Here is a 16,649-nt window from a genome sequence, read left to right on the forward strand (position 1 = left end):
AAAAAAAAAAAAAAGTGTAATGTTGGCGTGTTAAATGTTTTGACCCTTTTACTCTGTACTGTGGCCACAGATCTCACAGCTGACAGACAGCCCCAGCTTTGGAGCCACAGTGGTTTGCTCTTAGGAAAGCTTCCCCTGGGCTGTTCCTAGTCAGTGACTGAGCTTAGTGGGGATGTGAGTTTAAGTCCACACTTACAGAATAGCTCCAGGCAGCTCTGCTCAAGGGCTCTCCGATGCCCAGCTAGACTTTCTCAGAAGGGCACTGTAGCCTGGGCTCTTCCTAACACCTTATCCCCCTCCCTTCTCGAGGTCAGGCTCACATTGCAGTCTGGGTTCTTCCTGTCTGTCCTTGCTCCTCTTTGTCCCTTTCAGGCCCCATCCACCTCTTGCACTTTGATCCCATCTCGATGTCCACTTCTCAAAGGACCTGAACAGACACAAGAGAACTGAGCACTGTAGGAGCTATATGTTTCCAAGGAATGCCCTCTCTGTATCCTGTCAAAGGGCTGTACACCCTGCTTACTGCCACATGGTATACTCTGGCTGGTGGAATGGAAGAGGGTGGCACAGCAGTTCTGAGCAATGTCAAGGATTCCTGCGCATTTCCTCTAGCTTTCTATTCCTGGCCTTACGTCATGGGAAAATGTGTCCCAAATAAGGGCTGCTCCTTCAGCCCAGATCCTGGAGGGTGACATTTGGGTCAGGAGTAGGGCTACAACCAACACAGATGTGAGTGACACTAAACCTCTTTTACTGTAAGCCACTGAGACAGCAGTCTTGTTGCTGCAGCAAACATAATCCATCCTACTCAACAAAGAACAGCATATACAATGGTGGTCCCACAAGGTTACAGTGCAGCATATCCAGAAAGCTGATGTATGGTACCTGATATTGGCATTGCAGATCAGCAAGGGACATGACTGATATTCAGTAATTATTTGTGGACGTTTGGCTTTATATGTACCATCTAGGTTGTGTGAGGACACTCTGATATTCATGCAACAATGAAACCACCTATTAACAGATTTCTCAGAACGTATCCCCCTTGTTAAGTGATGTATAACCATATAAATCAATCAAAATGCCCAGGTTATCCCCAAAAAACTTCATAGTGATTTATTTCATATGAACTCTAAAAGTGCTCTTAAGTGTCTGATAATATTAACTTACCTTTAATTCCTCTTGTAATGCAGTATACATTACATTTATCTTATGTACCTCCTTTAAAGATCCATCTTCTTCAAAAAATTCAGAGCTGTAAAAAATTACCATTTCCTCAGGCAAATGTACACAACTCATTTTAAGGATAAGTTGAAAAACACATGTGCCATCAGGGAGCAACAGAATGTTCTTTTTACTGGTCTTGTAGGGACCATAATTTTGTCATATCCTACATATATACAGCAAAACCAACCAGAAAACTGATCACATCAATCTTTAGCAAACTTTTTAGTCTCCTAAGTACTCCTGCCAGATGTCAAAAAAAATTTTTTTTTTAAATTAGTAAGATAAAAATTGAAGGCAGGAAGGGAGAAAGGTCTCTTTTGGTAATGGGGACAGGAGTCAATCTTTACAGTATTTTACTGAATCTAAGTCACTATCAATTGAAAAAGGCACCATTATTTTATGATCCATGAAGAAAAAAAAGGCTAAGATGACATATTTGTAAAACATTGCAATTCTAGAGGTAAGTGTGAAAAATGTGCATCTCAGAATCAGTGAGCTACGGTATTCAATTCCAACACTGCTAAGTCTGTAGGAACACAAAAATTAAGAGCCCAGCCCGTTCTCCTTGAAGTTTAAACTCCAGTAGGTACCCTACAGCACCAGGGTGCTAGTTTTGACATTACTCCTTTACTGGCCACAAAAAAATATATAAGCAACTACAATGTGAATCTTGGCTAAAGTCTGACTTGTCTCTTTCATATGCAGTCTAAGTTCATCTGGACTACTGCCTTCGATGACTCTAACTCTGAGTTAGCTACTGATTCTACCTATGATGAAGACATGCATTCCCTCCTCCCACCACCATTTGGCATCTTGTTGTAGATAAGTGCTAACAGGAAACTCAGAGAAGGTCAAGACAGACTGCCCGGTTAAGGCATTCATTAGCCAATTTTTCTTTTCATTTTTATTCTGTGTCATAAGAAAATTAATGTCAACGAGTGAACAGAACTTATGAAGGAAGACAGCTGAAGACTCGTACCTGTGTGTCTTTACTGCTCGGCTGAAACCAGTGGACGTACAGGAAGCTGATACGGTTTTGTAGCCCAACTGTTCAGACATGCCCAGATTGGCAACCACTAAAGGTACCCTATTAAAAAGTCTGACAAAAATAAGACTTTTAAGTATAAATTTAGAATAAAGAGAAAGATTAGCATCTACTTTTCTCCTACAAGATTAAGAAAAAATTTTTTTAAAAAATTCCTTACTTACCTGAGCTAGAATTTACTGACTTGAGGCACCTACCTGACTTTAAAAGTTGTGAAATGTGCATGGTGAAATTGTATGAAAACCTATTTTAATGGCTACTTTAGCTGATTAGTACATGTATAAACGAGGCAGTTTTTTGGGGTTTTTTTTGAGACGGGTTCACTCTGTCACCCAGGTTAAAGTGCAATGGCATGATCACAGTTCATTGCAGCCTCGAACTCCTGGACTCAAGCAATCCTACTGTTTATGTCTCCTGAGTAGCTGGGACTACAGTCATGCACCACTGTTTCCAGCAAATTTTCCTGTTTTTTGTAGAGACAGGGTCTTGCTTTGTTGCCCAGGTTGGTCTTGAACTCCTGGCCTCAAGCAATTCTCTTGCCTCAGCCTCTCAAAGTGTTGGGATTACAGGTATGAGCCACTGTGCCTAGCAATAAGGCATTACTAACGTTGAGATTATACTATCTTCCATGAACAATAAAATTAATCTCAATTAGTACTCTTAGCTTCATTCTTACAGTCCATGAAAATGTAGTTTATACAATCTGTTGGGAGTCCCTCTTAGATTCATTTTGATGGACCACCAAGAACTGCCTTGTTTCTTTGCAGAGGTTACAGAAAAGCTCCCAAGTACCTAGGTTTATATTCTAAATTATATCATTTATCAATCAATATCAAAAACAAAAATTTTTTCCTCTTAAATAGTAAACAGCTGGGCGTGGTGGCTCACACCTATAATCCCAGCATTTTGGGAGGCCAGAGTGAGAGGATTACTTAAGCCCATGGGTTCGAGACCAGCCTGGGCAACTTGATGAGACCTCATCTCACAATAAATAAAAAAATTAGCCAGGCGTTGTGGCTTGTGCCTGTAGTTTCAGCTACTTGGAGGGCTGAGGCAGAAGGATCACCTGAGCCCAACAGATCGAGACTGCAGTGGCCATGGGCATGCCCTGTGAGTGAGACTCCAACTCAAAAAAAAAAAAAAAAAAGTAAATAAATCTTCAGTGCCAGAATACAAGTCATCATTCCATACTGGACTTCTAATTTTCCTAACTGACCTTTGGTTTCCTAGCTGTAATGAACAGGTGGTAAGAGCTACTTCAGAGCTATTTTGACAACCTAATGCAACAATATATAAAAACATCTGGTAAGCTGCAAAGAGTACTAAATATTAGGTGTATTTTTCTGTTAGTTTAGAGAGCCTGTGACTGGCCAACATTTACCCTTTTTGAGGTTTATATAAGGCATGTTCCAGTCGATGAGTGGAGCAGCTTTCTGTTATTATACTTGGTGTTAACAGCAGAAAAACAAGGTCTTGGCTTGGAAAATACTCCTGTAAGTTCTTGTGAAGCAGCCTCTCTCTAAACGTCATGATCTGATCTGAATGGCGACGAAATTTGTACCAACCTATCACATTCTGAAATACAGAAAAAATTAGATGTGTATCTTCATAGTTATAATTATATGTTTTACTATTATAATTAAGCAATACAACTATAACCTTAAAATGGCTTTCTTAATATTTAGAAAGATTTGGGGCCTATATAAACAAATACACTTAGTCATACGCTTTATTTTTATAAAGTATGCAAACTGACTTACAGTTAATTACTTTCCATTCATTTAAAAGGCTACAGTTTTGATCAACATGAATTAAAGGGAGAAAAAAAATTCTTGACTCCCTCTAGTTTCTTTTATAGCATTTGCTATCTTGCAATCTTAATCTTTAGTCAAAACTTAAAAAATTTTAGCCAGGCACAGTGGCTCACGCCTATAATCCCAGCACTTTAGGAGGCCTAGGCGAGAGGACTGCTTGAGCCCAGGAGTTTGAGACCAGCCTAGACAACACAGAGAGATCCCCATTTCTACAAAAAACAATAAAAAATTAGCCAGCTGTGGTGGCATATGTCTTTAGTCTCAGCTACTTGGCAGGCTAAGGCAGGATGATTGCCTGAGACCAGGAGTTGGAGGTTGCATGGTGAGCCGTGATCATGCCACTGCACTTCAGCCTGGACAACAGAGTGAGACTCTGACTCAAAAAAAAAAAAAAAAAAAAAAGCCATTGATTCACTCAATAACCAATCACTCCCTGAAAACAAGTTAATTTCCTGTATGGACACTTAGTTGGTTAATTAAGTTAAGCTGAATCTTGCAGCTTTTACCCAAAATGTAAATAAGAATGATTATCACCTATCCAACAAAGTTGGTTTCAAGATTAGATCACCTGAGAAGGTTGTGTAAATGGTAACATGCTAAACAAACGTGTTGTTAGTAATTATTACTAACCTTTTTTCTAAGTCAGAAAATTCTAATTTACTTAAAACTCAGTAATTATAACAAAGAGAAAAACAACCACTTTGCTTATAGAGCTGTGAGTTTCAGCAACTAAATTTCATACTTGCACATTTATATTGAGGAGATTAAAATTACTTTTTACTTGTTTTAAGAGTTTTTTAAAAAAATGTTTTGTAGAGATAGGGGTCTCACTATGTTGTCCAGGCTGGTCTTGAACCCCTGGGTTCAAGCGATCCTTCTGCCTCAGGCTCCCAAAGTACTGGGATTACAGGTGTGAGCCACTGTGCCCAGCTTAAGATTACTTCTGTTCTTTTAAAAAATAAAACATTTTTACAGGTACGTTTTTAAATACCCAAGTATAATTGAGGGGAAAACCCCAAACATTTTCAATCAAGGATGTTTTTTGAAACAAACTACTTTTACTGAATCTATTTTTATATTCAAACAAGAGATTTAAAAGTTTTAAGAGGAAAAAGTGATACCAGGCATGGTAGTTCTTATCTGTAATCCCAGCACTTTGGGAGGCTGAGGCAGGAGGATGACTGCTGGAGACCAGGAGCTTGAGATCAGCTTAGGCAACATAGAGACCTCACCTCTACAAAAATAATTTAAAAATTAGCCAGGCATGGTAGCATGTAGTCCCAGCTACTTGGGAGGCTGAGGTGGATAACCTGAGCCCAGGAGGTTGAGGCTGAAATGAGATGTGATTATGCCATTGCACTTTAGCCTAGGCAATTCAAAAAAAAGGAAAAAGAAAAAGTTATGCCTTGAACAAATGTGGGTAAAGAATTCATTTTGATCATTCAACAACTTTTAACACCAAGTATGTTCTGGAGGATTAAAATTCAGTGCTATATAGGAAATCATCCCTACAGTATAAAAAACAGTAACTGCAGCTAAGTAAAATAACACTAATAGGTTAAGTCCTAGTATAAATGGCACTGAGAAGGGTGTGGTGAAAACACAGAAGAGAAGGGTAGTGATGTTAGAGTTGTCATGGGAAGGATGAGATCAAGACTAACACTTGTAATCCCTAGCTTGGTTTTTAGAGCAACCTTATTGAATTCTGGGAAGAACTAAATTTTCTGGCCTGATTTATAGGATGCCAGGAAGACAAATACTTTTCAGGTTTTGCAGAGCACTGCATGCTTTTAGGAACAGAAAACAATACATTCAATCCCCAAAACGGACTGGTGAATTGGAGAGTACCTGTCTGCCACTTGGTAACATCTTCTTCAGGGCTTGCTTGTTTACTTCACCTAAAGAATTGTAGAAGCTGTAAAAGTCAAAATTAAAGACATTTCAAGTAAGCTAAAAATATGAATATTCTATTATCATTTTAAATTGTAGTTAATCCTAACCCAAACTACCCAACCAAAGTCCACATGTCTACTTTCCTGTCAGCTGAAGTCCTAAAACAAACAGTAGAGAAAGTTATCAAATTAACAGACTTAAAGTGATAGAAACATGAAGTCCAAAAGCAATGAAAAGGAAAAAAATAGGAGAAACTTCAAGAGATAAGTTTGGCATCACATTTTTAACCTAAAACAAAACAATAAACTATCCATTAAACACAAGGATTAGAAAGTAAGCTCATATAGCCGATTCACAGTTCATTTAGTTTACTTACTAAAAAGTTTTTCAATACTGAAACATAAAAAAGAATGCACTGTGAGTAATGAGACCAATAACATAGACAATTTATTCACTGCTCATCAAGAAGCTGTGTGCTTAGCCAGTCTTGGTGGTTCAGCCTGTAATCCCGCGCCTTTGGGAGGCTGAGGTGAGTGGATTGCCTGAGCCCGCGGGTTTGAAACCCACCTGGGCAACTTGGCGAGACCTCATCTCTACAATAAATCAAAGAATTGGCCGGGCGTGGTAGCGCGCCTGTAGTTCCAGCTACTTGGAAGGCTGAGGCGGAAGGATCGCCGGAGCCCAGCAAGTTGAAGCTGCGGTGACTGGGAGTGGCCACTGCACTCCGACTCCAACTCAAAAAAAAAAAGCTGTGTGCTTTCGGGAGTGGCTGGGTTGTCTGGGGTGTGGGGGAACAGGTTTTCATTTACTTTATCGTCTTTGTTATAGATTTGGAATGTCCAGGGTGTAAGGAGAATCAGAAGATAATTCTGAAAGACTGTAGAGCATTTCTTTCCCTTCCAATAACAGAGACTGTAAATAATATTTTCTCCTTTTTTATCATTTATTAAGATCAACAACATTCTTTTCTATGATGGTGAAGTATATCATGCAAAAATCCTTTATAATTTTCACTGTAATAGTTTTTTATTCCAAATCTTACTGTCATCCAGGCTGGAGTGCAATGGCATGCCCATGGCCACTGCAGCCTCAACCTGCTGGGCTCAGGTGATCCTTCTGCCTCAGCCTTCCAAATAACTGAAACTACAGGCACACGCCAGCATGCCTAGCTAATCTTTTATTGTAGAGATGAGGTCTCATCAAGTTGCCCAGGCTGGTCTCGAATCCTTGGGCTCAGGCAATCCTCTTGCCTCTGCCTCCCAAAGTGCTGGGATTACAAGTGTGAGCTACTGCACCCAGCATGTAATAGCTTATTTTTAATTCTAAACTTCACACTGAAAAAATTTAGTTTCATAAAATGAAAAATATCCTATTAAGGCAGTATCTTTTTTCCTTTTGAACTTGCAAGGACTTACATTAAATTTTTTCCGTTAAAAAGATTTTAATGGGAAAACAAAAAATAAAATGTTCCACCTATGGTATGGAGCTAGTAAACCGATCCAACAGATATCCCTGTTGTATGTATTTATAGTTCCAACATTAAACACAAGAACTTACTCCTGCACTTCTCTGACTTGGTCTGCTCTGAGCTTCTCAAATTGGGGCATGAGGCATCATGCCTGGTAAGGAGTGCTACAGGGTAACAGTGTGCATCTCCTGCAGAAGCACTGCAGGTGAAAGTTTTGGGGAGAGAAAGGTGGGGATGGAATTTTATATGGAAATAGGTCCATTATTCGAATTAATGTTAAACTGCAGAATTTGTTTAAGTGATGTAAAGTCTTAGGTCTCCGTGAGCTATTTCTCTGGTACCTCCCAGACCCCCGAGGTAAGCAAATCAGTGTATTCAGTGGAAAAGAATGAGAAGCAACGTGCCTAGGGCTAGGCTGGCAAATTTCTTCTGAAAAGGACCAGACAGAAAATATTTTAAGCTCTGTCAGCAAATCCAAGCTCCACTGCATATTCTTCTGCTTCTATTTTTTTTTTATAACCCTTGAAAACTGTTGTAGACATGCGTATCTTGGCCATTTGAACCTGGGTCATGGGTATAACACTGGGTCCTAAGACTTTTCCAGCTCAGACCCTGAGAAGTGTACATCTGAAGATGCTGCTTTAACATGGTCACCTGTGTTGTTTACAACAGGGAAGAAACAGCACAGCTGGATTAGAAGTCATTGAGTCTTCCTCCTTTTGGTTTCTGCCCCACCATCAACCAGTTCTGTGGCCTCAGTTAAATCATGTACTTTTCAGGCCCATCACTTTGTTGTTAAATGAAAATGAAGGCTGGGCGCAGTGGCTCATACCTATAATACCAGCACTTTGGGAGGTTGAGGTAAGAGGATTGCCTGAGCCCACAGGTTTGAGACTAGCCTGGGCAAGTTGGTGAGACCTCATCTCTACAATAAATCAAAAAATTAGCCGGGTGTGGTGGCATGTGCCTATAGTTACAGCTACTTGGAAGGCTGAGGCGGAAGGATCACCTGAGCACAGCAGGTTGAGGCTGTGGTGGCCATGAGAGTGCCACTGCAGTCCAGCCTCGGCGACACAGTGAGACTCCGACTAAAAAAAAAAAAAAAAAAAAAAAAAAAAGAAGAAAGAAAATGAAGTGTGTAGCAGCTTCTGAGTGGGAGGCATTTCCACACACCAACCCCTCCCCCACCCCCATCATGAAAGCACATGAAAGCTCAGTCTGGGCCTCTGGGCCTCTCCTCACTAGAATGGATAGGTTCTTCAGCTCAGCCTCTATTAAGTGGGTCTACTTATTAATGCAGGTGAGACAGTACTGGCTCACTTTTCACTCTCCCTCATCATCCTGTGCTGGTCCAGAGGGTCCTACAAAAAGTCCTTGTTCTGAGTCTCCAGGAAGAATTCCCCAGTCATTTGGCACGTATTTCCTCTTATGCGCAAGGTCCTCTAGGAGCTGGGCCTTTCCCTAGAACAGTAGTTTAAAACCACATATCTCCTGCCACAGTTCATCCTCACCTGAACCATGTGCTCCACTTCAATTCCTACAAAGCTAAAGATGTGTACAGCACAGACAGTGACTGTCAGAGAGTGATGCGAGTTTCTCACGTGATTTATATAAATCATAAAGCAATTTCACTAAAACGACACCATTCTAAGGTGATGATTACATGTGTTTGCTTTGTGAAAATTCATTCATTCGTGTACTCTTTTATGTGTGTTATATCTCAATAAAAAGTTTTAAAAAAATACACAGCGTATTAAGCCAACCATACCACTACTATCTGCAGGACTAAGAGTACAAGCTTCCACTCTAGTAAAGCAACAGGAAATAGGTTAAGGAGCATAACTAGTTAACAGACAAAAGACAACACAAGAAAATGTAAGTGAGACAACAGCTGCTAAAATAAGCTAGAATAGCCGGGCTCGGTGGCTCAGCCTGTAATCCTGCGCCTTTGGGAGGCTGAGGTGAGTGGATTGCCTGAGCCCGTGGGTTCGAGACCCGCCTGGGCAGCGAGACCTCATCTCTACAATAAATCAAAAAATCAGCCAGGCGTGGTAGCGCATGCCTGTAATTCTGGCTACTCGGAAGGCTGAGGCGGAAGGATCGCCGGAGCCTAGCATGCAAGGCTGCGGTGGCTGGGAGCGGCCACTGCACTCCAGTCTGGGCGACCGAGTGAGACTCCAACTCAAAAAAATAAATAAAAAATAAATAAATAAATAAAATAAAATAAAACAAAATAAGCTAGAATAAAAGTGTAGAAAAAAGGGCAGCTGCTGCTGCTGTGTGAGGCCACGGCATTTGCTGGGTTATGACTGGCTGTGAGGGGAAACACGGTCCTCAAAGCGAGTGGCACCTGGGAGGGAAGTGGGACCAGCTAACATGACGTACACACAGGGGAAGAACTGTCAGGGCTGACTGTGCATAAGTGACTTTTCAGGCATTAACAAAACTTTCCATTTTAATCAGTGCCGCCATTCATAACTGATAACTAGGATACCTGGTTTCCAAGTATTTTTTGGTCAAGCACAGTGGCTCATGTCTCTTATTACAGCAATTTGGGAGGTGGGAGGATCATTTAAAGCCAGGATTCAAGACCAGCCTGGATAACACAGCAAGACTCCATTTCTACAAATTAGCAAGGTGTGAGCTGGGCATGGTGGCTCACGCCTGTAATCTCAATACTTTGGGAGATGGAGGCAAGAGGATTGCCTGAGCCCAGGGGTTCGAGACCAGCCTGGGCAACTTGGCGAGACCTCATCTCTACAATAAATCAAAAAAATTAGCCGGGTGTGGTGTGGCATGAGCCTGTGGTTCCAGCAACTTGGAAGGCTGAGGCAGAAGGATCGCCTGAGCCTGGCAGGTCAAGGCTGAGGGTCATGCGCATGTCACTGCACTCCAGCCTGGGCAAAAGAGTGAGACGCTAACTAAAAAAAAAAATTAGCCAAGTGTGGTAGTGTGCACCTGTAGTCACAGCTACTGGGGAGGCTGAGGCAGGAGGATCCCTTGAGCCCAGGAGTCTAAGGTTACAGTGAGCTATGATCAGGCTACTGTATTCCAGCCTGGGTAACAGAGTAAGACCCCGTCTCTATTAATGAAATAAAATAAAACTTATTTCATTTGCAGAGAGTAATTTCACAACAGATTATTTACTTGCTCTTACACTAATACTACTACTCACCTAAAAAGCTGATAGCATGGAATATATTTCTGAATGTCTGAAAAAAAGGATTTTTTTGTTATGGTTACATTAATTAACTGAATAATCATTTGAACAGCACACTGAGCATCTACCTCAGGCCCTGATTTAATCCTCACAACCAACCTATGAGGTGGACACTATCACTCTTCCCTTTCAAGATGTTGTAACAGGCAGAGAAAGATTATGTGGCTTGCCCATGCCCATGTGAGGGCCACAGTTCAAACCCAGGGCCTCGCATAGACCCACAAGGTTACAGACCCTCTCACGATGGCTTAATCACTGTAACACAAAGGACAAAGTCAAGACTGCTATATTTTCATGGAGCTCTCAAATGGTTATGCTCTAAATTTACCCAAATGATGCCAGGTGTGGTGGCTCAACCCTGTAATCCCAGCATTTTGGGAGGCAGAGGCAAGAGGATTGCCTGAGCTCAGGGGTTCGAGACCAGCCTGAATAGCATGGCAAAACCTCGTCTCTACAACAATAAATCAAAATAATTAGCCGGGCGTGGTGGCACAAGCCTGTGGTTCTAGCTACTTGGAAGGCTGACGCGGAAGGATCACCTGGTCCCAGTAGGTCAAGGTTGCAGTGGCTGTCTGGGTGACAGAGTGAGACTCCGACTCAAAAATAAATAAATAAATTTACCCAAATGATAAAAACAGTCATTCAAGAGATTATCTTTTGTTTTTCAAAGAACAATCATGTGCCTGGTGAATTACGGGCCACAAACAGGGTGAGGATCCCCTAAGATTATCATGGAGTTGCCCTGTACAGGCAAACCACCTCTTATCTGTGACACTATGCCTTTACTGTACCCTTCTATGTTTACATACACAAGTACTTACCATTGGGTTGTAATTGCCTACAGTATTCAGCACAGTCACAACAGGAACAGCAGGTGACACCATGGTGGGGGGCGACAGGGGGGTAGGTTCTACAGAACCTCTGGGTTTGTGTAAGTCCACGTAATGTTCACACAACAGCCAAACTGCCTAACCACGTGTTTCTCAGCACATATCCCTGTGGTTAAACAACACACGTTGACTATAGGTGTCTCATGAAGGATGTGTTAGTGTTGACTATAGACTAAAGAAAACAAAAAACTGCAGCATCTTTTAAGAGATGACTTTTCCTGTCGATAGCATTATCATCCCGCGCCTTTGGGAGACTGAGGTGAGTGGATTGCCGCAGGTTCGAGACCCGTCTGGGCAGTGACACCTCATCTCTACAATAAATCAAAAAATCAGCCGGGCGTGGTAGCGCATGCCTGTAATTCTGGCTACTCAGAAGGCGGAGGTGGAAGGATCGCTGGAGCCCAGCAGGTCGAGGCTGCGGTGGCCGGGAGCGGCCACTGCACTCCAGTCTGGGCAACAGAGTGAGACTCCAACTCACAAAAAAAAAAAAAAACAAAAAAAACAAAACTGCAATATCACCGCTAAATAGAAAAAGTGGAGGCCGGGCTCGGTGGCTCAGCCTGTAATCCTAGCACTTTGGGAGGCCGAGGTGAGTGGATTGCCTGAGCCTGTGGGTTCGAGACCCACCTGGGCAACTTGATGAGACCTCATCTCTACAACAAATAAAAAAATTAGCCGGGCGTGGTAGCACGCACCTGTAGTTCCATCTACTTGGAAGGCTGAGGCGGAAGGATCGCCGGAGCCCAGCAGGTCAAGGCTGCGGTGGCCAGGAGCGGCCACTGCACTCCAGTCTGGGAGTCAGAGTAAGACTCCAACTCAAAAAAAAAAAAAAAAAAGAAAAAAGAAAAAGTGATTATTCTCTTTAGACTTTTTTTCTGGCAAATGTATCCCTTCAATAAATCTGTCAGAAAAACTAAACAGAAATTGTCCATATCTGGTAATTGGTGAAATGTTCTCTAGTGTGCAGACAAGAACAAGTGTAACTGTGATGACAATCTCCTTGACCTAAGCAATGTAGTTATCTGTAATTTTGAATTTTACTTGCTAACCATCTATGATAAAGTAGCCCTATATTTAAAATAATTTGAGCAAATACCTTAGAGGCTTAGCACTATGCCTAGCAGTATTGCTTAGTCAATGCTGTTTAATTAAATCAAACTCCTCAAAATATTAGATACCTTGGGTGGCATGCTAATTTAAATTAGGAAAAAATGTTCTGAGGATTTTTAAAACTCAAGTATCTGAACAGAAAAATGTTAAAGTAAAATTACAAACTATGGCCGAGCTCAGTGGCTCAGCCTGTAATCCCCTGCCTTTGGGAGGCTGAGGTGAGTGGATTACCTGAGCCCGCAGGTTTGAGACCCGCCTGGGCAGCGAGACCTCATCTCTACAATAAATAAAAAAATCAGCCGGGCGTGGTAGCGCACGCCTGTAATTCCGGCTACTCGGAAGGCTGAGGTGGAATGATCGCCGGAGCCCAGCAGGTGGAGGCTGCGGTGGCCAGGAGCGGCCACTGCACTCCAGTCTGGGCAACAGAGTGAGACTCCAACTCAAAAAAAAAAAAAAAATTACAAACTACAAAAACATATGACAAAAGACCAGTGTCCTTAAGTGATGTCATTGCAAATCAACAAAAATAAAATAGTTTAGTAGAAATGCAATCAAAGGGGCAACCTCCTTGGGTCTCCTCCTGCTCTGGGAGCTTTTCAGTCCTCTCAAAAAATCCTGCTTTCTAGAAGAAAAAAAAAAGAAAGAAAGGCAGTCAAAGAACAGAACAGAGCCAGGTGTGGTGGCTCATGCCTGTAATTCCAGCCCTTAAGGAGCTAGAGGCAGGAGAATTGCTTGAGCCGAGGAGTTTGAGACCAGCCTGGGTAACACAGCAGGACCTCATCTCTATAAAAAAAAAATCAAAAAATTATCTGGACGTGGTGGTGCGTGCCTGTAGCTCCAGCTACTTAGGAGGCTGAGGCAGAAGGATCGCCTGAGCCCAGCAGGTTGAGGCTGTGGTAGCCATCAGTGTGCCACTGCAATTGAGACTGGGCAACAGATTGAGACTCCAACTCAAAAAAAAAAAAAAAAAAAAGAAAGAAAGAAAGAAAGAAATAGGTCTGCTTTTTCAAAGAAAAAGGTATGAAGAAATACTTAACCTCTTTGGTAATAAAGAAATACAAATTAAAATGCTATTTTTAGGCTGAGCACAGTGGCTCACACCTGTAATACCGGAACTTTGGGAGGCCAAGGGGTAGGATTGCTTAAGCCCGGAGTTTGAAACCAATCTGGGCAACATAGTAAAATTTCGTCTTTACACAAAACAAAAAAACTAGCTGGGTGTGGGATCAAGCCACTGTACTTGAGCCTGGGCAACAAAGGGAAACCATGTTTCAAAAAAAAAAAAAAGCTGTTTTTTTTTCACTTATCAAATTGGCAAAGAATGACAGATTTGGTAATGCCTACTGTGAGGGGAACATGAAGGCCTGGGCACTTTTATACACCATGAAGTAGCCTCAAGTGGCATCACTTTTCCAAGAGGCATTCAAGCTAGTCCACCTCTAGGAATCTGACCTTCAGGTCTACACTCGGACAAAGGCAGAAAGACATATGTACAGTACTAAATAAAATGTTCATTGTAGTACTGTTTATATTAACAAAAAAAACCAAAGTTATTCTTACCTAGTTAGACAAGTTATGATAAATGGGACATGCGGCCATTAGAAAGAATGACGAAAAAATACCCGTGAAGCTAACAGTGGTTGCCACTGTGGACACTAATGAGAGGTTAAATGTTTTATTATTTTTATTTATTTATTGAGTTGGAGTCTCACTCTGTCGCCCAGGCTGGAGTGCAGTGGCACACTCACGGCCACCGCAGCCTCGACCTGCTGGGCTCAGGTGATCCTTCCGCCTCAGCCTTCCAAGTAGCTGCAGCCACAGGCATGTGCCACCACGTCTGGCTAATTTTTTGATTTACTGTAGAGACAAGGTCTCACCAAGTTGCCCAGGCTGGTTTGAACCCCTGGACTCAAGCAATCCTCTCGCCTCAGCCTCCCAAAGTGCTGGGATTACATGCATCAGCCATAGTGCCCAGAAGTTAAATGTTTTATTCTCTGCCTTATATACTCCTATTTTTAACCCTTTAAAGTGGCAAACAAAAATAATATACGGGATGAGTATAAACTGATATAAACTTTCAGGAAAGCAATTTGCGAATGCAGATTAAAAATCTCTTAAATGTTCATACCTGTTACACACTAATACCATATCTAGGAATCTATAATAAAGCCAAATGTTGATGTACAAGGATGTGTACTGTAGTTTAATTTAGGATAATAAAAAACTGGAAGCCGGGCTCAGTAGCTCAGTCTGTAATCCCGTGCCTTGGGAGGCTGAGGTGAGTGAATTGCCTGAGCCCGCGGGTTCAAGACCCACCTGGGCAACTTGGCGAGACTTCATCTCTACAATAAATCAAAAATCAGCCGGGCATGGTAGCGCACGCCTGTAGTTCCAGCTACTTGGAAGGCTGAGGCGGAAAGATTGCCGGAGCCCAGCAGGTCGAGGCTGCAATGGCCGGGTGCGGCCACTGAACTCCAGTCTGGGTGACAGAATGAGACTCCAACTCAAAAAACCGCCAGAAAACTGGAAACAGCTAACTATAATTTATTTAAAGGACTGCTTAAATCACAGTAAGACCACAGAGTGGAATACAATGCTGCTATGAAAAATGATGCCAGGCACGGTGGCTCACGCCTGTAATCCCAGCACTTTGGGAGGCTGAGGTGAGAAGGCTGCCTGAACCCAGGGGTTTGAGACCAGCCTGGGCAACTTGGTGAGAGCTTGTCTCTAAAAAAAAAAAAAAAACAGGCATAGTGTCTCATGCCTGTGGCTCCGGCTACTTGGAAGGCTGAGGTGGAAGGATCCGAGGCTGGTCGAGGCTGTGGTGGCCCATGAGTGTGCCACTGCACTCCAGCCTGGGCAACAAAGTAAGACTCCGACTCAGAAAAAAGAAAAAATATATTGTAGAGGATTAATATGGGAAAATGGTCATAATATAATAGGTCATGATGCCAAACCCCCTATACCTCTAGAAGCCCCCTTTTTCCTGGAGGAACAGCCACTACCAGCTGTACCTGCTTTGGCACCCCCCTCCCCAAGTACTTTGCAGCCAGTCCTTCCCCCTCTACACTCAAGATTGTCCATGATCTAGTCATCCCAGCACTGAGTTTTTCCAGTTGTCACCTGCCAGCTCTTCTCAGCATTCACCAAGTTACCTTTCTCCTCGCCTTCCACCCGCTGGGCCATCTTCCTGCCCCTGAGCAGCAGGGCTCCAGCCTTGCTTCCCTGCAGTCATCCTAAGTCTCAAACATTCTTGCTTTAGACAACCTCGTAGCTATAATCTTAGCTGAGAAATGAGTGCAATATATTCTTCTAAATTCTGCTTGTGGTATCGATATACTTTTTAGAAACAATTTAAAAGCAATAATTTATGCCAATCCCTTTCAGCATAAACTATCAAAAACAGACTCAGAAATAAGTGACTCACCAATTGTATAGACGACTTCCACATCATCCATTTGGGAGTCAGTGATGCTGTTCTTGGCTTCACCTTTCACCTCCCCAAGAAGAAAACCTTCCTGCGAGCATAAAAGTAAGAGGTGACAAGTGACGTACACAGATCAGTTGCTGCTCAGTCACCTCACTAACTGATGGTTTCTGAGCTCTTCACAAGGTGGACAAGAGTGTGCTGCTGCCTGAGGACACATCAAAGACCCGAGGTACTTCCAGCTGACTTGGGAGATGAGAAGACACTCTAAGTACCACTGTAATTTAGGAAAGGGCAGACATGAACACACCTGAAGCAGATGGAGAAGGTCCCGAGGAGGCGAGAACTGAGCTGCCCATGAAGGGCTGGCAGGACTTGTGCAGGTGGAGCTTTGAGCACTCCACATTTGGGAAGCACTCGCAGGGATCCTCAAACTTTTAAAACAGGGGGCCAGTTCACTGTCCCTGAGACCGGTGGAGGAGCGGACTATAGTTTAAAAAAAAATAAAAGGAATTTGGTCATAGTTTTTATTTTTAAACTATAGTCCGCCCCTCC

The 16,649-nt window shown here is 42.5% G+C and overlaps 1 protein-coding gene across 1 annotated transcript in view; it reads right to left on the reverse strand.

The window, feature by feature from the left end:
- The window catches only part of ABRAXAS1 (abraxas 1, BRCA1 A complex subunit), a 23,139-nt gene that overhangs the window by 3,922 nt on the left and 2,568 nt on the right, over window positions 1-16,649 (reverse strand). Inside the window, exons 2-7 of the mRNA XM_008062868.2 lie at window positions 16,095-16,185; window positions 10,623-10,659; window positions 5,935-6,001; window positions 3,654-3,847; window positions 2,207-2,326; window positions 1,171-1,255 (exon numbers count right to left, since the gene is read on the reverse strand). Coding sequence (XP_008061059.2) covers window positions 1,171-1,255; window positions 2,207-2,326; window positions 3,654-3,847; window positions 5,935-6,001; window positions 10,623-10,659; window positions 16,095-16,185 — 594 coding nt within the window. The remainder of the gene's footprint in view (window positions 1-1,170; window positions 1,256-2,206; window positions 2,327-3,653; window positions 3,848-5,934; window positions 6,002-10,622; window positions 10,660-16,094; window positions 16,186-16,649) is intronic.

Source organism: Carlito syrichta, unplaced genomic scaffold, assembly GCF_000164805.1.
Source record: "Carlito syrichta isolate Samal-C Ts95f unplaced genomic scaffold, Tarsius_syrichta-2.0.1 Scaffold305872, whole genome shotgun sequence".
Classification (NCBI taxonomy): Eukaryota; Metazoa; Chordata; class Mammalia; order Primates; family Tarsiidae; genus Carlito; species Carlito syrichta.